Source organism: Pungitius pungitius, chromosome 18 (assembly GCF_949316345.1).
Source record: "Pungitius pungitius chromosome 18, fPunPun2.1, whole genome shotgun sequence".
Taxonomy (NCBI): domain Eukaryota; kingdom Metazoa; phylum Chordata; class Actinopteri; order Perciformes; family Gasterosteidae; genus Pungitius; species Pungitius pungitius.
Window position 1 is genome coordinate 11,925,019 of NC_084917.1, and position 25,905 is coordinate 11,950,923.

Here is a 25,905-nt window from a genome sequence, read left to right on the forward strand (position 1 = left end):
GAAACAGAAAAAGAGAGATAAATTATCAGCTTTCTGATAGTGTTTCAAAACTCAATACAGTCCAGAGTTGAGTTTCAAAACATCAACATTTGGTTTTGAGAAATTTGTTGTTGGCCACTGTAACAAATAGGATAAAAATTCCTAACTATACACAAAATATAGAAATACATTTTTTACTGTTTATTTCAAGTGGTAATACTTCTAAACACTCAAAAACATACAACATCTGAATATAATTTACCTGAAGGACAGGATCTCTGCCCATCAGTTTTCTCTGCAAGCACTAGTTAAAGTTATATAAAACCTTTTATACTGCCATTTCCATTTCTCTCTCGCTAATCTTTTCCTCCAGGAATGTATTACATCGACCCCAACCAGGGCAGCACAGCGGATGCTCTGCTAGCCTACTGCATCTTCTCCTCCACATCAAAACAGACCTGCCTTCATCCTCGAGACTCTCAGGTATGAAAACATCACCTTAGAAAAGGATACCGGAAATTGCACATGGAGATCAATGGCGTTAGCGCTAACTTTATCTACTGTTGTGCGGCCTGAAAGTCAATTTGATGATTTTCTGTCAGCTCACCCTTTCAGGGTGACAACTGAGACATCTGCAGTGATGACTCGACCTTAAGCTTGGGACTCAGTCACATTAAAGGAAAATCCAAAATCTTATTTCAGTATTTCACAGTATCAGTTATCAATAACATAATATTTGATTGAGGAGTCAGCGAGAGAGTCACATCCTGCTACACACACACACACACACACACAAACACTCCGAGAGCTGTAGCTGAACGAGTACAACTCCTATAAGAGTCATTCATGTTGAAAAACAAAACTCACCTCACACCCTCTCAACTCTAATATAGACAGCTCCATATAAAAACGGACTCACTCAAGCATAGAAGAATCTTTATTGGTCTCGGATAGTGTGAAGTGAATGCATAGGGAGCCAATATACCTCTGGTTCATGCTTGAGCTGCATGCTAATCCAGAACTCATCAGCAGCTGTCTGAATATTGTTGACCTTGCAAAGTCTTTTAAATAAGAAACGGGACTTGAATTCAGATTTCCAAACATATGCCTTATTTTCTCTGCCTGCAGTTGCCCACAAAAGCCTGGATGGAAGAACTGTCTGATGAGGCATCCTTTCAGTGGCTCAGCAGGCTGGAGCAAGGGTTTCAGGTGAAGGGAACAGCTGTGACCTAACATCCACTCTATTGAGTGGTGTTATTGGACGTTTGGAGGCCAGTACGACTCTAAAACCACCAGAAAGACTAATGGATCATGAGCACATGCTAGGAGGAATTCACTAATGAATTATAAAGCTTTTGTAGCCGTTTTGTAACCGCACAGTTGGGACTAAGAGAAACCGTGTACTTCCAAAGACACCACTCATAGTGCAAAATGTGCTTTAATTCACAAAGGCATGCGCTAAAAGCTCCATGCAGTTACTCAAAGAGTTGGATGCAACTGATGTGCGGGGTCTTGTTAAGTAAATAGTTTGTGGTACAGAATCAAGACTCTTCACATAAAAATAATACTAGGACTCCTCCACAATAGTAGGTTTTATGCAATCATTTTTCTTGTATTGTTTTTTGTCATATGGTTAAGGAGTTGTCAAAAGAACAGTTTGTATATTTTCCATTCGCTTAGTTTGTTCTTACCTTTTTATCATTGTTAATGACATTCTTATTCCTTTTTAAACAGTTTTACTATCAAGGTGCTAATGTGGTCCAGATGCGTTTTCTGAGGCTGCACAGCAGCACTGCCGTGCAGAATGTGACCTTCTCCTGCCACCCAGGACACAGACTGGGACAGACAGACAGCGACATCAAATTCCTCACTGACACAAGGAAGCAAAGTTACCTCGGAACGCTTAAAGACTGCGTGGTGCGTAAAACGTCCTTTTTCAGTCCTTTTTCAGTCCCTTTTCATCGTTATTATATTATTAATCTTAGCGTGTGTTTTTTTTTTGTTGATACTTATAATGTTGGATAGAAAAGCACAATGTCACTTGAGCTGATGTAGAAGGACCTGCGAAGCTCTTTTTAAAGATTTGAAGAAAAATACATGATCATCAACATCAGTGATTCCTGGATCAGATTTATTCCCCAAACAACAGATCACCAACAATTATTTTGATGAAAAATTATTTTGATGAAAAATTATTTTGATGAAAAATAATTTTGCGTTCTTTTTCCCGTTTGTCAGCCTGGAGAAGAGACCCTTTCTGGACCTCGGGAGTCGGTCTTTGAGTTTGAGGACCTCCATCTGCTTCCTCTGAGAGACGTAGCGCTGATGGGAGGTGGCAACTTCACACACCAGTTTGGCTTCACTGTTGGACCTGTGTGTTTCAGCTAGAGGTGCTGAACAGCCATGGGACACAAGCCTCTGTTCAAACCATGGACACCTGGAGGACAGCTGGAACATGGCTTCCAATTTCTGAAGACGTCACTTTCCTCTCCTCTGGTTTTGAGGGGATCGATCCCTCAAGTAGAGTGACTCCGATATTCAAGAATCTGAGAGGACACAGGCGACGCCTGGCTTTTTTTCACGGAGAAGTCAATTTTGTTTACAGACATGTTTATCTTGTATTGAATAATTTAAAAATGTATGGGTTTTTTCTACTTTATATACAATGTTTTTTGTCTCCGTTTGAATTATGTGAGGAGTCTATTTTGGGCTTCAGTCATAGCCGGCCCCCCGCACGTATAAAAGCCAGATTGTCCAACCTGACCTCTTAACAATGTGTTCCGCATGAGGACACTGCTTCTCTGGTCTCCTTGGGAGTGAGTGACCAGGCCATTGGAACATCTCACTGTAAGGCCACGACTTTGGTACTGTCATTGACCTTGGATGTGTCAACTTTATCTAACCATATCACGTTTTATTTGAACGGGCATTTCTTTACTTCCCCAAACAGTAGAAATAGAGTCACATTGTCTCATGCATACTTGGTGTTGTCAATGGCAAATTTCCTCATTTTGAAAAAACATAGTGTATTGTTTTTCCAGTTTAATGTAATTGTAAGGGTTACTTTTTTACGTCTCAGGTATGATACATTAATAATGTACACATAGCTGCTAAAGCTGCTGTTGCCATGTTTTGCAGTTTAGTAACAATAAATCAGTTAAAAAAGCGTTGATAAGTTTCAGTCACTGATCTTCATTAGCGTTTTTAAAGTAAAGTTTATAGTGTAGCCACAGGCAGCACCAACCAATCACAACTGATCTGATAAAAGACCAGACACGATAATCCAACAAAGACAATAATTAAACACATTGTATTGAAAAATAATGCAATGAAATCCTCATACCGGGAAGAAAGGGAAGGAGAGTATTGCCTTTCAAACAAAAAATGACTGACTGAAATATTAGGTGCAACAATGGAGAATTTAGTTTGATTATCGAAGTAGTATTTTCTCCTTTTCTTTGCGAGTCTCTGACATAAACATTGATGCTGGTTTATGCATTTATTTCTGACTATACAAAGTGTACCACATTTTAATTTGACATAATTCTGCTACGCATCTATTTAGTTTATTTTAGACTACTTACTGAACTTTGTTCTTCTCATGCAAAGCAAAGACTGAAGTTAAATAACCGAAGCGCACAGATCTACTTACGTCCTCCCAGAACAATACTTTTCTTTCACTGTATTGAAAAGAATTACATAATGCATAAGTTTGGCTGTAAAGTAAGAGGATCCCCCTGGCCCTGCAGAGCTTTGTCGGTCCATGGTAGGAAAGAAATTACAACCCACTTAGCATTGAGTAATTGCTGTGAACCTGAATTTCATTCAGGTTATTAATTCGATCTGAGGAGTGCTTTGGTCCAGATAAAAGCAGCAAGCCTTGTAGCCTCTCAACAGGAACCACGATTCGCTGTGTGTCCCTGAGTTGGTGAGCAGTGAGTAATAAGAGGGGTGCACTCGGTGCAGGGGGTGCGGGAGTCATTTGAGGGGGATGTCAGGGAGCTTGGGGGTCATCGGCTTTAGCCGACACGGCCGCTGTGCAACGGGAAAACCCCGGGACTTGGATTGCGTGACTATATTTCTCAACTGTGTCGAATCAGAGAACTTACAAGTTCTTTCACAAGACTGAGAATTACCACTGTTATGTAACAGGGAAGAAATGTACTTATTCTTAATCTCAATTAGTCTAATTGGACTGGATTAGACATTCTGGCCTGGTGTTTGATGCTACATGTTTTCCTTTTATGTTTGGATTTGTCATCATTCCATATGATAGCCTTAGCTGGCTGAGACTGATCATTGTTGCTTTACTTGTTTTGTACGAAGTATCACTTTTGAAATGTCTGAAATGACATGCTGGACATCCATCTTGTGTGACCGCCCCCCTTCCCCATCAGCACATTCAAAGAACTGTCAGCTGAATTAAAAATAAATACATATCCTAACATTGACTTTGTGTATTTAATCAAAATGAGTTTAGCAATGATTTGACTTTCCGAATAAAGTTTTGACCTGATGATGGAGGGCTGTTAATCGTTTCATTAATATATTATTATATGCAGCAGCAGACTATGGCTGAGTTAATGACCAAAGTACATTAGGATAATTTGGTACACGCTCTTTATAAAATAAAAAACTCACATTAAGTATTTCTCAACAAAACACATTTGTCAGACTCCAGGTAAACAAACACTCCTTGACATTTTCTTAAGAACTAGGTCACCACAGCAACGGGGACACTTAAAATGGTTTAATGGTGGTCCATCAGAAACCGATTGACTGTCGAATTATAAAAATCAGTTGTTGAGACATTACATGTCATTTAGCTGACGCAACTTACTTTGCATCAGAACCCATGCGTTACATTTTGCCTGTGGAGCAATTACGGGTGTCTTGCGGGTCAGCCGGGTTTCTAACCACCAACCTTGTGGCTGCCAGTGCATCTCACTACTCCATGTGCCACCATTGAAAACATAATTAATGAGCCAGAGGATGAGAAGATGTCTGTACCTGATGTTGGTAATAGATTAAACTCTTAGGAGTTGAGACAGTGAGGGTATAATCTATGTTAATCAGAGGTTGGAATGAAATGCATTCTTCCATAATTGGTTATTGATTATGGATTGAGAATTAGTTCATTGTGTATTTTCATGTATTTATTTTCATGGTAATTGCTCCTTTTTATTCATGCTCACCTCTAAGTAAAGGAAAAGTCTAGTTTGTGAAATTAACATGTATATTTACATTTGATCTCACCGTTTAAGGCTTCGTAAAGGAGCCTTTTTTAAATTACACAGCTTGAAAAAAACAGCTTGAAAATAAAAAAAAATGGCCTGCAACGTTGTGTTGATATCTCCGTCTGAATCTCGGTCCTGCATTGGGATTTGACGCACGTCCCGGCACGTGAACACGTCACATGACGCACAGCGTCATCACCTGTCAACTCTCTTCCGCATCTGTCTTCACTCGCTAACTTTAGCCATGTTTTAGCCCGGTTCCATTCGTTTGACATGTCATCTTGCAGCCGGTCGTCTCGCGTGACGGTGGGACGGACTATTGTAGTACATGTCGGTTCTTCACACTACCGAACAGTTTCACGTTCCGTTCAGAAACACGCCGGGAAAACACGGTCAAGCTAACGTTAGCTTCTCGTAGCTAGCCAACAGCCTGCAGAGAATACCGTCCCCGTGAAGTAACCCACCCGGGCAGAAAGGTGAGCGGCAGCCAGCACAGTGTGTGAGACTATTCTTTAACGCAACGTGTGTAGAAACAGTGCCGTGGAAGCCTGGGGCACGCTAAGGTAACACATTAACCTGACGTTACCCGATAGCGTCAATGCATTAGCCTGCTTGGCTGAAAGAACTCGGTGCTGTTATAATGAAAGCTAGTTTCAACTATTTGGCCTTTTTACAACCTGGTTGAAAAAATTATATTGTCGGGTTTACTTTCGACGAGAGCGAGAACAGCCCGTGCATTTTAATGTCATATTGATATTGCATAAAACATTGCTCCAAAGCTGTTTTTATCTCAGTTCGAGCTGCAAAGACCACGTGAGCACACACGGGGCGTCATCGTTGTGTCAAACCTGTTACCCGCTAATCCACATTAGAAATTAAGATTAAGTCTTCTTACTTACGGAAGATGACCATGGCGCATGCATAATGAATAGTCAGTCTTGCTTTAATTTATGTCATGTGTTAATCTTTTCGAGCAGGCGAATCTTTACATCGTGATTCCCTAATTGGAAATATAATTATGTTGGCCGGATAAAACGGATGCATCATTAGAGCTGTAGGCCGCTTGCAGCCGTCATCTTTGTGCTGCTTTGATACTGCACATTGCTGTAATGGCTTGGTCAAAGGATGCAATACATTTCATCACTCTCTTATCCTTGTGGTGGGCATCATCTAATTGAATTTTCCATTTTCTATGAATAAAAAATATTTGTTCACGGTCACTTTGTCTTTACAACTTAATGCATGGCCTCTAAACTCATATTAATACATAATAATCATACCATATTAAAACCTCTATTATATTTGCAGACATGCTCACAGTTGATCATGAAAATAGACAGATTTTTGTGTTGATTGATTATTCAACCAATCCTTTTTTTCCACAATGCCAAGATGGACCATGCTTACAGTTTGTTTCACATTTAATTATTTATGGAACTATTCATGGTTATGCTACCTGTGTTATTTACTTTACTCTGAATGCAGCTTCTATGAGCCGAGTTTGTCTGACCGGATCAGATGATGTATCCGCCTTCCAGAAAAGACTTCATCTCTCTGACGCTCAATGATCCCCACGGCCCGTCTTACAACAACGCCAAGCACCGGAGACAGTCCTGCTGGAGGGTGAGTTTGTGCGGAGTGCAGATCAGAGATTTACAATTTTAACACCGAAACCCTGTGTCTGATGCAAGATAATGCGCTCATGTTCAACTCAAGTGTGAGAATGCATACTTGTAGGTCCATGACACAGCAATACCAAAGCATAATGGTTGGTGGCAGTGGTGGATAACCGAATATACCACAGTACATGTTGTTTGATACCATGATACTTCATGGAGAGAGGTGGCAAAAAACTGAATAAATATGTGAAATAACCTATATGTGCAGGTGCTTCCACACAGGTTCACTAAATGGTTTGATGAGTATGATAATAATGTAAATGTGCTTTTCAACCAGAAATTCTTGACCCAAACTTTCCACTAATGGGATATTTTGGAGCTTTGTTAATTGAAATTATTCACCACTATTATTAAAATAGCAATATAAGTGCATACCTTTTTAAATATCTGTAATACAGTGTTACATAGTTTATTACTATAGAAGTTGTTCTGACGGCTTCCTTAGGAAGGATATCATCTAAACATTCAATTTAGATACTATGTATTGATAAAATAACCAGATGGGCATATCTGTTTTTACTAGGGTTATTAAGAGATTTTTTAAAATGAATTTATTAATCTCACATTTTAAATTAATTAATCCAAAGTAATCTCGATTTAAGTTTGTTTTTCTTTCAAAAACCAAATCTTATAAATGAACTGATTAAGTAATCACTTAAGAACACGTGTATTTTAGACACTGTTGTTTAATAAAAACATTTAAACACAACAACACACATATGATCATCTCTATGGCAGAATTCCACTGGGTGGAACATGTTGAAGAAGCGACTCTTCCTGCTGTCCTCGGGCGCTTTCCTCTCAAGTCCCCATCATTTGACGGCTGTGTTTGAAGTGCTGCTCACCTTTAGCCAGAATGAATTTCAACCCACTGTGTTGGGGTCCTCTTCAGGGTGTGGTCCGTGCAGGGCGGGGTCGTAGTTGGGTAGTCCGTCTGCTGTTGCTCTCTGCTCCGCCACACGGACATTTTCGCGCACGTGTCAGTGTGGAACTGCTGTGCGTGAGGAAACTACCTAATGAAACCATTTTTTAAATTTTCTTTTATTACACACTTTTTTGGGGTTGGTGGTGCCACCCCTTGTCTTAATGGTAGGGGAAACACTGAACATAGACATTTTAATTTTGAAACCCCTATTTATTTATTTTTTTACAAATCTAGGGCAACAATTCTGAGCGATGCCTCAGAAATCATGAAACTTTGTATTGATGTAAATCATCGTCAATCCTGAACATCCTATTGATTTGAAGTAATATCCATAATGGTCGGTAAATATTAAGCTGGAGATTTTATAAGACTGTATTTTGTCCCAGTATATGGATTGGTAGTTTTCTTCTGATCACTTCCTCCCGATAGAGCATCCGGGTCTTCATGAATTGGATATTTGAGATGATTCAATTTCTGTTTCTGAAACTCCTCTGTTGTTGAGCAGCCTGAGCTTTAAAACTTCTCAGATAAAAGCATCCCTTGAGATCTTTCTCTCTCTCTCTTTCTCATTCTTGTCTTCTCTGCTTTTAGACTCCTCACACTCTTCTGTCTCATTTTTGTTGGTTTGATGTTCAGGTTTTACAGTCATACTCTATTGTACTTTTTCATTTTTACTTCTCATACTTTAATTTGCTGCTCCTTCTTCAGGGGTTGCTGCTTTATTCATTTTTTTTGTCTAGAAAAACTGGTCTGGTCAGAAAAGAAGTGGACGTAGTCTCCTGTTTTGAAAAAGGCTTTGTTGTTTTTGCCTGCAGGTGTAATCTACACTTGTTTCCCTCTGCTGGCATTTAAAAAGTCCCTTTGTATGGAGCTATAGTTCATTGTAAAGATGTGTGTTATCAGAATATCTAGTTTCAAGTCTTCTTCAATAAAGCACAATGCTTCACTTATTAAATCATGGTTCCATTAAGAGTAGAACTAAATAATAAAGGGTATGATTTACCTTGTATTTGACAAGAACCTGGGGATCAGGATAGGTGCTTAGCAATGCATATCCCTCCCTAGCTCCCCCACTTATCCAAATATGGTCACCTGTGGCTCCAAAACAAATGGCCCAGAAGCCGTAATCTTCAAAATGGTAGTCTGCAATCCAATGGCTGACGCATTATACAGTGCATGGTTACTGGTTGTTCAGCCAAATGGACTTTGATGGGAGTGAAAGGATCAAGTGAATGGATTAGAGGTGTATTTTTTTAACATGCAATGACAGATTGCTTTTCTCTGCACACCTGTCAGTGTTTTGCATAAACTGATACCAGCATCACACACCAAGATCCAGACAGGGAATACAGGGAACGTCACAGGACATGTGTACATGCTGACAAATACGGCATAATGATGCATCATTCCCTGCCATGATGCTCATCAACGGCTATGGGGAATTATGCAAAAAAACGTGTGGTGGTGTTTTGATCTGCGTTATACACTGCTGCCCCCCCCCCCCCCCCCCCCCCACACACACACACGCACATCTGCTTTCTCAGAAATGCAGCAGGACCATCCCTCAACGTTTAGAGTGTCATATTACTTCCCGCTTTTCTTCCTGCATCTCTCCGCTTAATCCCCTAATCATAAACGAAAATGCTTCTTTAGTCAATCATTTCAATACGATTAGTACTTTTTGTTCCTTCTTTTTTCAGTAGAAGCACATTGGCTCAGCAAGCTCCCATGAAGGCAATGCAATCCATTTAGTTCTTTGAATTCAAAGGCAACCCAGGGCTCCCATCACTAATCCGTAACATTTTATTCCAGCAGTATATCAACCGACGGTTCCTCCATTGGCCGTTGATCTGGCCCAGTAGCCTCTCTCTCCACCTGTTGGTCTTCATTTTTCACAACTAAACAAGGATGTGTTCACATACTTCCTTTTACACATGCAGGGCTGTAGTGGACGCTGTTTAAACAACCCCTGGGATTTTAGAAATAGCGTTACGTACCTCAAAGTTCCCTGCGCCTTATATTCTTCAATTGGAATAATCCGAAATAAATTTGGTGCCATTTTAAAACACCCAAGACCATAGTCATATTGTTGAACATATAAACACTGTAGTCTGAATAATTTCCATCTGTGCTGTATAGTCTGTGACCCTCCAATCAGTGCCTTGCAGTGGCAACGCCTATCAGGATCAATCCAGGAGGTTTGTAAACTCATACACATTGTGTTTTCACCTGTTCAGAATGGATTAATTAGCCATGAATATCAGGCAATTTTTGAAGAGACCATTGAGTGCTCCCACTCCCACAGATGCTCGTAAGACCTCAAGTACAAAGTACGACTGAAGATCAGTTCACGTTTTTAATCGTGGTTTTGGTTCGCACAACATTGCGTTAAGACAGCAACAAACAATATTAATGACGTGCTTTTAAATATGACTATGGAGGTAACAAGCCAGCCTTCCCGGTTCCATTTAAATAGGCCTATATACTTAATCAATATGTTATTTGAAGTCATGAAAGGTGTAAAGCAGTGATTCTCAACTGGTGGGTCGCAACCCGTTTTTAATGGGTCCCGGGCCTTTGCATGGGAAAATAAAAATTAGAATAAAAAAAAAAAAAAAAATCACCAAAAAATTCATCCTGTGATATTATTTTGAAGGAACTTTTTTAATGCAGCGCAGTGTCCTATTTTTGCTTGCTCATCCGTCCATGTTTTCAGCAGCGTGTGCCAGGTTGGGTCAAACCATTTTGATATGGGGGAGACTTCGAGTTTTTAGGATAATTAAACATCCTAAATATAAAATATAAAATTCAGCTTATGAACTTGATTTTGAATAAATTTGAGAAGTTGAGAATGTTCCTCGATTTGGGTCGAGGCTTGTCATTAAGGGTTGATGGTGGGTCCTGGAGCCAGACCAGTTGAGAACCACTGGTGTAAAGTACCCTGTAAGCGAAATACACTGGAAACAGATTATTTGAAAACAAGTCGGTTCTCAATGTGAAAAAAGCTGTAAAGGCTATTTATGCTGACATGGGTACATGAGTGGTCCTTTCTTTTGTCTCCCCTTCCACCCCCTTCATTTTTTTGAGGCCTACACATACTTTTCTTTACTGTTTTCCTGAAATGTAATAAACTACAAACCCATTTATTCTGTCATTGATTGTATGACTAACTGATAACATAATGCATGTAGCCAGGACAGCCTTACAGATTTGTAATGCTTTGTGTTGCGTCGAGGTCTGTATGATCACAAAATTCATTGTTTACCCACCTCTAATTTTACCACGACAGCACTGTCCACATGTCATTGGTTTCCTTCTAGATTTCCAGAGAGCTGTTGTCCTGTGTCTGTCTGACTCTTTCAAAAGACAACCTGCAGATGGAGAAAAATAATAGTGTTTTGGTTACAGTGCAGTATTACCTGATATGTGCATTGCTCTTCACGCATCCATTTGGCATGGATGGGAAAGACTGATAGACCGTTGTGCTTATGTGCTATACCAAAACGTCCTGAAAATGTGGTAAACTGCGGTATTGCCATGAACAGACAATGCTGTTGCTGTTATGGAGCGGCTTCCACGAGCAAAGTAAAAATAAAACGTCCCCAGAGAGCGAGAGACACGTGGGTTGTTTGACAATGGCTCAATAGTTTCATGGTATTGCACAGGTGTTAATTAGAGCAGGTAAGAGAGTGGCGTCCCTCTGCCTGAGCACCTTCTCTCCTGAGAACATGAGACCATGATTCCATCCTTCCCTCGGCGCTGCCAGGTATGGCTGGTTACTTGGATCAGTTATTCATGAGCTGCCACTGAGCTCATCGGATGGAGAGAGATGCTGAGTTCACTCAGGGTAAACCCCACCATAAAGGCCATTGGGCTTTTCACTCTATTTCCAAAGGGCCGTAAACGGATTTGTAAGATATTTTAAGATGGGGAGGATTTTTAGAATCTGCTGACGAACACTTGTGAGTTGAATCAAGAGCTGCGAGACACGTGTCAGTGGAGTTGGCTTCATGTTTTTTTTAATCTGCCTACAGAAATGGAAGCAGCTGTCTCGTCTCCAGAGAAGCCTCGTCCTGTTCCTGCTGGCGCTGCTGCTCATATTTGGACTTCTCACCTACCCCAGCGTCACAGAGCAGTGGAGAGGTAAGTGGTTCCGAGCTGCACAACGCTGAAATCACACATACACAAGCTGATGAGTCAGATTGCCTGTGTGTTGTTTCAATGCGTGAACATAAAAAAGCTTCTAGTGCCTTGTGTTTCGGATGCAAGCATTTAGGAAAACAACTTCTTTGTAAACGGTCTTCGTAGCATGTACTAATATTCTAATAGCTGTATGATAATGAGCATTTAGTTGGCTGGCATAGTGTGGACTCAGCTTTTTTTCATTTTGTGTTCAGGATGGGCTGACAGGGAGGACTTGGTGGCGCTGAATGACAGAGACGTGTCGGATCTTCCTCAAGGTGTGAAGTCTATATTGAATGGTGCTGCAGGTAAAGTCCCGCCTCCTGCGGCAGGGCCACATGTGCGGCCTGCTGTGGAACCAGATGCGGTGGCAGGTGCTGTGGTGGAGCCCAGAGGACCAAACCTCCCTATTTTTCCTAAACCTCCCATAAAGGTGAGTGCTGTGTTTGTATTGATCCATTGCACAGCATCCTTTATTGCATAACTAAAGTGTCATTATTCAAAACAGCTGCTTGTTACACTATTTGATATATCATATTTAATCCGGTGTTGAGGTGTACAGTGAACACTGATTGCATAGATAAGCCTCTTATATAATCTATTTTAATGGGAGAAGTGGTTAAGAGACACATGCGTCACTAGGGACAAATCCTTTTATTAGGATCTCCGTTCCTGTGCTTTTTGAAATGCTGCTGGCCCACGGGTTGGTCATTATGAGTCTAGAACAGCCCGTTATGTGAAATCTCTGAATGTTATCCATAGAAGATTTTCCCAAACAAGAGGGGTCCACCGAGCCTGCAGAAAGATGGAAATACATCAGACACAATCCGCGCAGCGAAGCAAGTGCAAGAGGTGGTTCGCGCAGAAGAAGAAGAAGTAGGAGAGGTGGAGGACAAAGAAAAGAAGATTGTAAGGTAATGTTTGTCACAGCTAATGCAGCCTCGTCCTCTCTCTGCTGCATCTCTATTTCCAGCATACGCTGGCTTGAATAATTACGATTGAACATCCGGCCATTACACACAAACTGTAGCCTCGTCCAGATCCTTCACTGCACTCATGTTTTAGGTCGCCATTTTCAGTGTCTGGAAAAGGAGGGAGACTGCAATGCAATACCGTTTTTGAGCGGCTTCTAAAAAGCCCCACTGGATTATCCAGCTGAGATTGCCTTTAGTTCCTCCTCACCTCACAACTACATCACTGACATGAAGCTTTCTGGTCAAATACAGTACACACTGAGGAAATCATTGCTTCATTCAACCACATTGACCATGAACACAGATCGTATAACATCATGTCATTTCTGACCAATCTTCCCTAAGTAAGACGTCAAAATGATATTCCTCCGATCACACATTCAAGCATTTTCCACCCAGGCGTTTATTGCAGTACATGAATTTAGCGAAGCGGTTGTAAATTGTGTATTTCATTTGTGTCTCTCAGCTGGAGAGGAGCAATGATCGAAGCAGACCAGGCCACGGAGCCTCCCCCATCGGCCAATGTGGGAGACGCTGCGGCTCCCCCAGGCCCGGCCAACCCCGCTGACACCGTCCCACCGGAAGGTCTTTACTAAATTCAAATTCTTGCCATTTTACCAGAGATTTTTACAGAAAGTGAACATGAAAAGTTAAGGTACATGGTTGTCAACAAACGGTTACGCATTCATTTGTTGTTTTTGTTTTTCGTTGATCCAAACAAACAAAATACAGATTTCCACTTGATGATGTAGAATGTAGAACCCGGATTGTATCAATGACGTTATTGTTTTACCGCGTTGTATCATTTGATTCTTTCTAAATGTGAGAAACTTTTCCCCACAAGCAGGTTCTTTAAGATAGCAATGTCCAGCTTTACCTGTATTTACTGTTCAAAGCCCAGCTTTTTCTGATTTATTTTATTTATTACAGTTTTTTAATATTTCTAACGACCATAACTATACCCCATTGTGCCGCAGTATCTGCTCATGGCACAGAATACTCTCTCTGCTGAAATCAGAAAATTACATGCACATTGTTGAGAGGTAACATCTTTATTCCTAATTCATTCCTTTTGCCTGTAGTTCCTACTGGAACTGTGGACAGACTGGAGGCTGTATGTGATGCCTTCAGGCACGCGTGGAAAGGCTACAAAGACTATGCCTGGGGTCACGATGAGCTCAAGCCCATCTCCAGGTCCTTTGGTGAATGGTTCGGTCTGGGTCTGACGCTCATTGATTCTTTGGACACAATGTGGATTTTGGGCCTAAAAGAAGGTATTGTATGTCAGTTATCTCCTCTTGATGCTAGGAATCCTTCAACCTTCATTTGCATCCACTCTTTTCTCTTTTTTTTTTTTACCTTCGGTAGATAATTGTGTCGTCTCTAAAATATATTTTATTTATATTTACAAACGGCATCAATTTACAGTCCTGTGAAAAAGTAATTCCCTTGTCATCAGTTTCATTTTTGACACAGACAATCCGAATAAATACAAAAGTCAGTTTTAAATTATTTCATTTTATACGTGAAAATACCAGCCCTGCTGATAAATCATGAATTAATTATGATTAACCACATTTTTTGGGGAAGCGTTGATTTCACTGATTATTGACAGACCTGCTGAGGTCATAAAGGACCTCAAGACAACTGCAGGCCTCACGTGCCTCAGTTAAGGTCAGAGGTAATGCTTTAACAATATGACCAAGACGGGGCAAACATGGCCTCCACGGGAGAGTAAAAAACTCTTCATACCAATGCACACATGGCGGTAGTGTGATGGAAGATTTGCCATGATAGATGGATGAATTGGAGCGGCCTGCTATGAGTCTTAACTCCCATTGAGCAGCTGTGACATGACCTTAGACAAGCTGCTTATGCTCAAAAATCATCTAATGTGGATGAAGAAGAGTCAGACAAAAGGCCTCCACAGCGATGTGAAAGACTGATTGGCCGGTTATTCAAATAAAAATTTGTTGGATGATCTGAATAAATTAAGTGTGACAAAAATGAAACAAATACTGTTTACAGGAGTACTACTACGTCTAGGAAACATTGTTTCATGAAGCCATTTACTGTCCCTTCTGTGTCCATTAATGTCAGCAAAACATTTTCATTCCCTGAGTCAGGGTTGTTATTTTCCTTGTTCTCTTCTCTCTCTCCCACTCGGGCTCGCTACAGAGTTTGCAGAAGCAAGGGACTGGGTAGAGAAAGAGCTCTCTTTTGACAAGAATGTGGACGTGAATCTTTTTGAGACAACCATCCGTGTCCTCGGGGGCCTGCTGAGCACCTTCCACCTGACAGGAGACCAGCTCTTTCTGGAGAAAGCTGTGAGTTGCATTTAAAGATGCAGCCCATGTTGCTGTGTATTTTACTATATTGTAGAGTCTCCTGCCTTATTCAGTTTTAACCAGGCTTTTTAAGATTTACAAAGCCAATTATTAACTGATTATTAAAATGTATATATGCCCAACACTAAACTATTGGCGGGACGGACCCGTAAGCAACTCCTGACTAGTGAAATCCATAAAATCTGAGACCCTCTTATGAACCAATTAATAGCAGAGCCAGAGGATATAGAAAGAACATTCCAGAGATACTATGATGCGTTATATACACAGCCAGTCTGCACGAGGAGAGAACGTATCTTTTTCTAAACACACTAGACCTACCAAAGACAGACACAGAACGACCCTAAGCGGGAATGTTTCAATAGAGGAGGAACAAGACATTCAAAGAATCAAAGTTAAATCTTTTAAGTTGACAGATAACCACCAACATGGACAGAAGTAATAATAACGGTCATACCAAAACCGGGGAAAGATAGTGAATTATGTTGAAATAATTGTTAATTGTAAATTTGGATATTTACAGTGTTGGAGAAGTTTGGATTCAACGATAAATCAATACAGATTTTTCAGACTCTATCAACGACCTACGGCTAGAATTAAAATAAATGGAAGCATATCTAACAAGTTCGAGCTACAGAGATCAACCAGACAGTTTGTCACCAACCCTGTTGGAACCATCGGCCAAAGCCATACGCGGCGTCCAACATAAGGTCGGATTCTTCGCAGATGACGTCATTGCATTGAACGGCTAGTTCAAGTGAATCGTTGCCTGAATTGCTAGATCTCTTGACCACATATGTACAGCTATCAGGATACAAGATAAATATGCCTAAAACCCAAGTACTCATTATCAATTATACACCAAAAGCGAGCAGGAAAAAATACCATTTCAATTGGAATCTAAAGTAAATGAATTATTTTGGGATAGAAGTGACTAGAAACTTATCACTATTATATAGGGCAAACTATGGTAGGATTAACCGAGAATCATTTAAAAATATACATAGATGGACCACCCTAACTTTGGATTTTAGCTCATGGATTGAATCAATAAGAATGAATGAATGTATGTATTACCCAGACTTTTATATTTGTTCCAAGCATTACCAGTAGAGATGCCTCAAACACAATTCATATCATGGGACAGGATGATATCCAGATTCATGGGGGGGGAGGAGGAAAGAGTCGGATTCAGAACTCTCCAGCTAAAGAGGGAGAGGGGGGGCCCGAGTCCGCTGAAGAATACCCAGCTGAGATATGTACATTGTTGGTGTAATCTGGATTATGAAGCAAAATGGAAAAATGATTTGAAATGTGTCTGATATGATGGGAGACGGAATAATTTAAGAAGGTTAGAAATCAAATGAATTCGATCACAAAATTTTCCTTGGCAGTATGGTTCAAATTACTTGCATGACATAATAAGGCAGAGAAGGGCGCACATTTATGGCCTGAAATGGGTGGCTTTTGATGGCAGTTTTAATCCAGCTGGGCGCGGTGGGGGATTCAGACAGTGGGCGGGAAAGTGCGTTACGACATGCTGCACGCTGGTGGAAGAGGGGGATGGTCCGTAGCATAACACAAGAGATTCTGGCATATGAATTTCATATGAATCAGGAGCAGATGTATCTGTGTATGTACCTGCATGGGGACTCTATTCAAGACACTCATGGCTGCAGGTAAAAAGGCTATTACAAGGAATTGGGTGGACACAGTGGGGGAAATGCATATTATGGAAGGACTGACACACAGGCTCCAGCTGACAGGATCACAGATGGACCGTAAAGGGAGGATTTTGGCAGTTTTTCATTTTTATTTCTTGTCGATGTTTGTTCTATTGGTGTTCTTATTGTTGAATTAAAAAGAAAATGGTAAAAAAAAGTATATATCCCCACCCCCATAATTCTTCTTTCATTTCTCTACCTAAAGAAAGATCTCGGGTCAAGATTGATGCCTGCCTTCAAAACTCCCTCAAAGATCCCGTTTTCGGACGTGAACATCGGGAAGGGGACAGCCCACCCCCCCCGATGGACGTCAGACAGCACGCTGGCTGAGGTCACAAGCATTCAGCTGGAGTTCAGAGAGCTGAGCCGCCTCACTCAGGACCCGCAGTACCAGGTCAGGATACCAGGAGGTCCTCCGAATGCGTGCTCTGATGTGGCAGATCTCCTAAAATGGAGTGAAACATGATTGGAGGCAGTTTCTCTGGGTTTCAGATGGAGGGCTTACATTAAGTACTGCGTGCACACACTTGTGTTGAATCCATCAGGTTGTCAGTTTGAGAGATTCCAGAAAACGGGTTTCCCCTGAAGCTTTTACGCCCAACCTGACAGGATTTTGTAATTAGTGTCCTTACCTTAGCCAGGCCAGTCAGACGAAGCTTTCGATGAGCCAGATTTCATCACAGTGTGAAATTGGAAATCATTTACCAATAATAAATTGCAGTATTTTTTAAACCCATCGCCTCACACGCCAGCCGTGTGGAAAGTGAGGCTGTTGGGTTAATTATCTCATGGCGGCATACTAATGGAAGCTCCCGTTTCTTTTCTTTTTTACCAGGAGGTTGTGAATGAGGTCATGAAGCTGGTCCACAAGCTCCCGGGCAAACAAGACGGCCTGGTGCCCATGTTCATCAACACCAACACTGGCCAGTTCACCCACAAAGGAGTCTTCACACTGGGCGCCAGGGCAGACAGCTACTATGAATACCTGCTCAAGCAGTGGATCCAGGGAGGCAAGACCGAAGACGAGTAATTCCAACTACGCTTTTCTCAGTCGGTGTTGTGTGATTGTGGCAGAAAACCATGTGTTTTTGAACCGGATCAACATAGCCAGTAGCAAGACGCAGTTTGAGAATAACACGATCCAACGTGACACATTCTGTGTACGGCTGGTAGTCAGAACTACGAGATAATACTGATCCAACGTCAGTTTAAGTGTCAGGTGAAGGATTAGATCATATTTTGTTATCATCTTGTTTCCTGGCTGGTTGGATTTAAAAATGAGTTTGAGTGCAGAGTTGATGAAGTTGAAGTCTCGCAGTGGAAATCACTGCATTGCATCACATTAGTATGATATCTGTCTATTTGTGTCAGCCACATTGTGATTCAGTCAACACAACATTTTTTTATTTTATTTTTTTAAATGGTGATGACTCGCCGTATTCACATTGCACAGCCCAAAACGTAGTGACTAGTGACTGTCTCCCATTTCCTGTGTGTGTGTTTTGTTGCAGCCTGTTGGCGGACTACCTTCAGGCTGTGGACGGAGTAAGAAAACATCTTGTGAGACAGACGGGGCCCAGCAAATTGACCTTTGTTGGAGAGTTGTCCCACAGCCGCTTCAACCCTAAAATGGTAAGGATGGTCCCCAGAGGACACTGAGCGGCATGCCCAGGCATCGGGTCACAAGTGGATCCCAGCGCTGCTTTACAACTCTACGGCTCAGTTTGTAGGGTTGTATAGCATCGTTATTCTTCTTTGTTTCTATATGCTACACACAGTACAAGGACCTCTGCTTTTTGTAGCCAAATAGCACAAGGCCGAAAGAGGATGACCACCTTGTTCAATTAATCCGCGTCCCTGCTTCCATGGACCCGGTAGCTGTGCACACTCGTGTGGCGCTTCGGCTATCAGCCAGTACAATTGCTTCAGTGTCCTCTTTCCTGATTGCGCGCCTCTCTCTTCCTGCAGGACCACCTTGTCTGCTTCCTCCCAGGGACCTTGGCCCTCGGGGCCCACAACGGCCTCCCAGGGGACCACATGGATCTGGCTGTGCAGTTGATGGAGACGTGTCATCAGATGTACAAGCAGATGGAGACGGGGCTAAGCCCAGAGATCGTACACTTCAACCTGCAGGCCAGCGATGGGAACGATGTGGTTGTCAAGGTGACACTCACGGCGGAATGCTGGCTTTTTGTTTTGTTTTTTCTTCATGTTATTGATGATGTCCTTATATCTTTTGATTTATACACTCTATTTTTAAACTTCTGTTTGAATGGGCGAAGATGTTCATGTCTGATTTAGGCGTCTCTCTCTACAATAGCCTACATGTACTGGCTCATTTTCAGATACAGTTATACTTTTTTGTTCAGATACTCCATCGCAACTGACCTTTTTGTAAAGAAATAACAAAGAAACTTCTCTTTAGGGTCCCACATTGGTGCTTTCTAATGAATACTTTAATTTGGAAACGCTGCAATGACGAAAATGAGTGAGCCCTCTGCTGAGTGAGAGTAAATCTGTCATGGGAGTTGTGTCCATTACCTCACATTTTCTTTTTCATTAACTGCTCCACGTTAATCAAAGCATCTCCACTGCCGCCTTGATTAACCTCAAATATAAATGTAAAACATGCTTAGGAGCTTATTCCGATTACAGGATTACAAACTAAGGAAATGAACGTCAGATTTTACAAGATTATGGAATTTATTGGGTATGAGAAATTCACCTGTTAAACAGTCTATTATCACAGATGCGTGGGTCCCACGCTTGCATATCCTCGGATTGTTTTAAATGTACACTTGTTAGGTGGATTTTATGTTAGTACGATAAAGCGTGAAGTAAAACAAATAAGAATTAAAAATCCCCATTAAAAAGACGTCAGTTGTTTAATTGAGAGCACAAGACTACACACCGGCTTTCTGTAAACTCATGAAACCTTTCAATGTGTTATTTATGGGTCTGTTATAATTATATAAACAAATTTGTAGTGCTTTCATTAAGCAAATAGAATATGGCATCTTTTTATAGTTTATCTTTTGAAATGTGCAAACTGCCCTTTAGCTTCTTTAATTCTTCTTTCGTCTTTAATGAGCTTTGAGCAACAACTGATTCATTCTTCTTTCCACTGTTTTGATGTCCACCCTCCAGCCTGCAGACAGACACAACCTGCTGCGGCCGGAGACGGTAGAAAGTCTGTTCTACATGTACCGATTCACCAAGGACACCAAGTACAGAGACTGGGGCTGGGAAATACTGCAGAGCTTCAATAACTACACCAAAGTACAGCCCTGATTGTTAACACTACCATTGACAGGACATTTTGTGTCTTTAAACCACCTGACCGAACGTCTCCACCTTGTCAGGTCCCCGGCGGTGGCTACACGTCCATCAACAACGTCCGTGACCCCCTGAACCCGGGGCCCCGGGACAAGATGGAGAGCTTCTTCCTGGGCGAGACGTTGAAGTACTTCTACCTGCTCTTCTCCGACGCCCCGGAGCTGCTCAGTCTGGACAAGTACGTCTTCAACACGGAGGCCCACGTTCTCCCCATATGGCCCTCCGCGCCAAAGTGATGTCAGCGCGCAGAGATGTGTGCAGCAGAGGCCCGCACGGGTCAAAGGCCGCCACTGCCGCTGGGCCCGGCGGTTCTCCTGGGCGAGCGGCCAGTTTGACACGTTTCCACGAGGAGTTTAGTTTCACGGTTGGCTTTACTTTTCCTAAGGAAAATGTTTGTTAGAGCTGGTCTCTAATATAAAAAGCTTTTTCTTTTTTCTTCTGTTTATAAGCGCTCTGTTTTAGCTGAGAGACACGAAAGGAAATGGCACTGTGGCTTCATTAATTGGGTGACTGGGATAGTTTCTGTTTCCCTCTGGTAACGACACTGTTTGTCATGTGGGGTAAATATCCTCATTCTGGCCGTGCAGGAGTCCAGATTTATTCTCTCAACTCACTGATGTGAGACAATGATGAAATGTCTGCAGCGCGTTCAGCTCCGTTCATGTTTAAACGGATGCTCTGGAGGAGGAGACACATTGTTGATCTGCCAGTGCGATTGCTCGTGTTTCAGAGTGAACAGTAAAGTACACCTGCCATAACCCAGCGATCACACAAATACACTCATTGAAAACCTAAAATGCATCTCTGCCTTCATTCGTTTGGCTGCTTTCTGGTCAGTTCGCCTGGTTTTGAGCTCAGTGGATTGTCGTTGCATACTTTGCAGACTCCCGTTTTCACACCAACAGAGTTCAGCAGACTTGTCTCCTGTGAGGTCACCAGGAGGTCATAGGTCACTGGAAGTCTGTTCGGAGCTTGTTGGAGGACAGAAAGATTGTCCGTGTCCTAGCTGAGTATTTAGATGATTTCTACAATGGAGGCCAGAGACCACAGAAGAAGACCTTTCTAACGAGCCGCATCAAGAGAGAACCGTTTGATTTCTCTGACGCTGTCAGACACGTCTAACAAACTGAGCCTGTCACTGGTAGAACATAAGCCTGTTCTGCTCTCTCTCCTCAATACCGGACTCATTTAAAATGGAGTTTTCTCCATAAGTCACTTGGACTCAAAAACCTGGTTGCCCTCTAAAAATGATGCATCCATTCCAGCTACTATCACGTGACATGACAACATCAGTAAACAACAAGCTGTTTGTTGTAGACTGCGTGGTGGATGGTGCACACACAACCTCTTGTTTTCCTAATGAATGTATACATTGTTCTCTTACTTTACCATTTGGTCATTCAGGGTTACTTGTTACCTGTGTTTCATATAAACTCTTGGATTGTAATCCCACTTGTTAAAGATTACATGAAGGATTATTCATTGAGGCTTGAATGCAGTCTTAAATTCGCTGTGAAGTTACACCGAGACAAAACCGCTCCTTACGCCATCATTCAGACGCTGTGCTCTGGGCCCCTCGTGGAGGACGAGGTTGGTCGTGTAGTTTGCTTCATCCCTGATTCCCTTAAAGTTCCATCAGCGCTTCGGTCTGAAGGACGTATCTGGCGTCTGAAGGAGCTGCTGTGAGGACCTTGGACCCTCACTATTCTGCTTTTACTTTCACTTATTGTTTTTTTCAGTTGCTTGAACAGACTTCCGGGTTTGGGTTTGTAAACAGACTCGTGTGTAACAGGCCCACGTCGTTGAATGTGCACTACATCTGCCGACGCTCTGCTCAAATGTAAACTGTGCTGCGATGGTTTGGTTTTGTTTGTTTTTGTTTTGTTGTATCAGTGGTGTCTATTTGTGAAGTGCTATGTGTGTGTGAAAGTATGATTAAGGGTTTGTACTTTGACTCTGGATGGGTGTGTGACAAAGCGACACAGGTGTAAATTATTTGTGTAAATTGTTTCTAACTTGTGTCCATTGATTATTGATCCTTTTTTGGTTTTCATGTTCAACGACATTTCTTTCACCTCTTTTTTTACACAGGCCTTCCAAATATCCGTTAGTTTGCATTTTGTGTTGTGATGCAATTAAACTTAGAAAAAGGTTTGTTCTCTAATTGCTATCTGAGAATGATGGCTGTGCTAGATGTTGAAACTGTTTCTTCCACAGTATAAGTATTTATCCTTTCTTCCACTAATCCTATTTTAGTTTGTGTTGCATAAAAAAGTCCAAGTCTGAAAGTGGTATCAGGTGCTTTGTTGAGACTCTTATTAAAATTAAAGCCGTTTCATCAAAAAGTCCTTCATGTTGGGCAGGAAGACAAAAATTACTCTGTAGAAGCTGTAACTCTAACAATTGTGCTTTATTAATTCTTAATGACCTATTACCAAATCTGCAAAAAGCCTTACACATTAAAGGACGAGGCTGGCATTATTCTAATTTGTTTATTGTATTTGAATAACATGGAAAGATCGAAATTATTAACTTTGTCCCCCTTTTAATACTTTGACTACTGAAGATGTTCATTTCCAAAAATGTACACAATTTACTGTTTTTGTCTTTTAATTCATCAATCATTTCATAAATTGTTTGGCACTGTAATTTGTCAAACGGGAGGAAATAGCCAATTTGTTTGACTATTTTCAGTAGTGTATTAATACACATTATGTTGTCTGTGGATGTGCATCTTGTGGTTGGGTGTTTTTCACGGTATTGAAGAACACGTTAAACAATGCTTCTCAATTATTTTTATTTTTTTTGTATGACAGTGTATCTCTGTTTACTACACTTGTTGTTTTTTTTTCTCTGCGTGTTGAGCCTGAGATTTGTGCTCTGTGCTCGCAGATAACAAGTTATTTAGGTTCACTTCCCATTCCCATGTTTCAACCCTGCTTCTTCCACTGAAAGGAAATTAGTCTCCTCTATTTTTTTCAAACATTTAAAATAGATTCTTTTATGATGTTTTGCAATTGTCTAAAGTTAAAACCCAAATGAGGCTGAACAGCTTTGTAGCATTTTGTCCTTTCAACTCTTATCTGATTGGCAGAATCTAACATAATGTGATTATTATTGAATCCAAGCCATAGCAAAATGACAACTCTACTGTTCTACATGGATGTGGATGACCAAACATCTGCATGGTTCATCTGTTTCTTGCCTGATCAAGACATGATCAATAATGTGTTTGCTGGTTCAATCGATTTAATTGAGCCATGTGATGACACACGTATGGACACAGTCCTCACTTCTCTCCACGTTGGCTGAGGTGCTGTGTTTGCCTGCAAGTCCATATCCCATTACTTTGGTTACATGCGGAAATGAAAAGTATTTATTTTAATTACGGTCAACAACCACTTTTGTATACACGCATTAAAAAAAAAAAAAAAAAGTTCAGGTATCTGTTTCATGTTTTCATATTTCATGGAGCTTTGTCTCTGGCCAATCATTTATTAAATCCGCGTCCACTGATGGAGCACTTTGTAACTCAAGTTGTGCTTATTGCAATGTTCGAACGTCCTACTTGCCAACCTAGTTTTTGAATAAATATTTTCAATTAATGTTGTGGGTCTTTCTATTTTAATTATTCTTTTTTTTAAAGGCTTCAGAAGCTTCAGAGTTTCATTACACTGAATACAAGTCTGACCACATAATGGAGTTGCGTCGATGCATAAATGCTCATGGTCAGTGCCATGCTTTTTGAATGACACGTTTGCATGCAGCTGACAGTGATTGAATGTCAGTAGATGTCGGCAGCGCTCCACCAGGGGGCAGCAGAAACCACCTATCAATGTCTACAATGGAACCCAATGCATGCCTTGGCTTACACATGAACCAATCACAAAGCAGTGCTCTGACCAGGAAATGCTCTTCATCTCCAAATATTTAAGGGCGAATCTGTGAAGCCCTGGAGACTGCAGCAGGCACAAAAGGAAGGTGACTAACCGCAAACAGAACTCATGTATGTCGATGCAAGGCAACAACCCGTGCATGGCGTCCTCATTAAATACGCCTTTTCTTTCTTTTTGAAAATCAATGAGGTCAGGAGTAAAGCGTTTGACTATTTATCTGTCTACCTGTGCAACCTAGCGTTGACCGTTTAAAAGAAAGATAATCAACATGACCCATGTTTCTTTCTATACAGCCTATACATAAAATATCCATATCGATGTGGCATTGACGATCAATTTCTATAATAGATAAGAGAATATTCATTAATAAAGGCTGTACTCCTTGTGTGTTTCGGAGCAGGCTTTGGGGGAAGTTACTGCTGCTGCACACAAATAATAAAAACACAGGATCAATTCAAGGCTGTTGGGGGAAGTGTGTACAGTGTGTCCTGTACAGTAGAAACATGCAGCATGTGAAATATTTTAATAATTATACAATGGAGACAAGAAACCACACATGTATTGTTTTGGATATTTGTTTTTTTTACCTATTAGAACGTTGTTCTGCATCACTGCATTGTTAAATGTAATATATCTCAGAATACCCTTGAAGCTATATGGCATTTTATTATCGTATTATTTTCTAATTAACTCAACCATAATTTGTACCAATAAATGATTTTTTACAAAAAAACTGGATATCAACACATAACATTACCCTGGCTTCTATTGGTGTACTAGAGATAATATATCCAGGTTTTTAAAAAACAGAATAAGGCCTTACAGTATATTCCAAAAACATGATCCTGACCGGATACTTATGAGTGTATGTGGGTACCTAAAGTATTTAAAGGGATTTGATTAAAAAAAGATAACGCCAACCCACCCACATATAATCCTCTTGCATTGGTCCCATTAGAGCTCTTATTATCTATAACTAGTGTGGGATTTACTGCCACGACCAGATGGTTTAAACCCCAAATATAATCAAACATTCTTTAAATCTTGTGTGCAGGAATTAGATTCGGGTGTTCCTCAGGTTTATTTAGCTCTTGACTTGCGGGCTGCTGTGTGGAGCTACTGCTGTGGTTTGGTTCTGAGAGTTTGAGAGTTTAGCTTAAAGCCTAAAGCTGCATCTCAATCCCTAAAGAAAATGAAGAATGTGTTTTTGGTTACTAATTGTTGCCCGGGGGTGAATTTAGAGTTTTTCGCCCTGTACTCACCAGCTGTTAGTAAGCTCTTTGCCAAGAAATTGGGTTGAAAAAGCTGTAAGAATGGCTTCACTTTCGCTGTAATTTATTCATCTCGTTGTGTTGTGTGTTGCCTTGAGCAGTTTAGCATGTTGCCCACTGTCGCCCGCATGTGTCCCCGCCTGTTTGGGGGGTGAATCAAGGCTCCATTAGAAACCTTGGGGGAAAGGTGCCTTTTTGGGGGAATCACAAGACCCTTTGAGCCGGGTTTAGTGATTTTGACTTTTAGGGATTTGATATTTTCAAACGCTCGAGTCTACGCTCTCACTATGGAAGGTTACGGTCAGGGACTCAGGGTTAGCCTTTCGTCATTCTAAGAGTTAGGGCTCCACAATA

General features: G+C 41.2%; 2 protein-coding genes across 4 annotated transcripts in view; both read left to right on the plus strand.

Annotated features, from left to right (window-relative positions):
- si:ch211-196i2.1 (collagen alpha-1(I) chain) overlaps positions 1 to 4,418 on the plus strand; it is a 71,681-nt gene extending 67,263 nt beyond the window's left edge. Inside the window, exons 65-68 of the mRNA XM_037485505.2 lie at positions 353 to 462; positions 1,108 to 1,188; positions 1,714 to 1,896; positions 2,218 to 4,418. Of these exons, the coding sequence (XP_037341402.2) occupies positions 353 to 462; positions 1,108 to 1,188; positions 1,714 to 1,896; positions 2,218 to 2,367 (524 nt within the window). The 3' untranslated portion in view covers positions 2,368 to 4,418. The remainder of the gene's footprint in view (positions 1 to 352; positions 463 to 1,107; positions 1,189 to 1,713; positions 1,897 to 2,217) is intronic.
- Positions 4,419 to 5,377: 959 nt separating this feature from the next.
- On the plus strand, positions 5,378 to 24,002 carry man1b1a (mannosidase, alpha, class 1B, member 1a). Of its 3 annotated transcripts, none has more exons than XM_037484829.2 (14): positions 5,378 to 5,692; positions 6,702 to 6,839; positions 11,855 to 11,963; positions 12,218 to 12,435; positions 12,768 to 12,916; positions 13,443 to 13,561; positions 14,059 to 14,250; positions 15,155 to 15,303; positions 17,254 to 17,442; positions 17,884 to 18,074; positions 18,560 to 18,680; positions 19,017 to 19,211; positions 20,196 to 20,327; positions 20,411 to 24,002. In XM_037484829.2, the coding sequence occupies exons 2-14, from the start codon at positions 6,735 to 6,737 to the stop codon at positions 20,618 to 20,620; spliced, it is 2,079 nt and encodes a 692-aa protein (XP_037340726.2). In that variant the 5' UTR covers positions 5,378 to 5,692; positions 6,702 to 6,734; the 3' UTR covers positions 20,621 to 24,002. The 3 variants fall into 3 exon arrangements, with proteins under 3 accessions (XP_037340726.2, XP_037340724.2, XP_037340725.2); XM_037484827.2 differs by having other exon boundaries at positions 5,379 to 5,692; positions 12,765 to 12,916; positions 20,411 to 24,001; XM_037484828.2 differs by lacking the exon at positions 5,378 to 5,692 and adding an exon at positions 5,757 to 5,779 and having other exon boundaries at positions 12,765 to 12,916; positions 20,411 to 24,001.
- Positions 24,003 to 25,905: the final 1,903 nt, after the last annotated feature.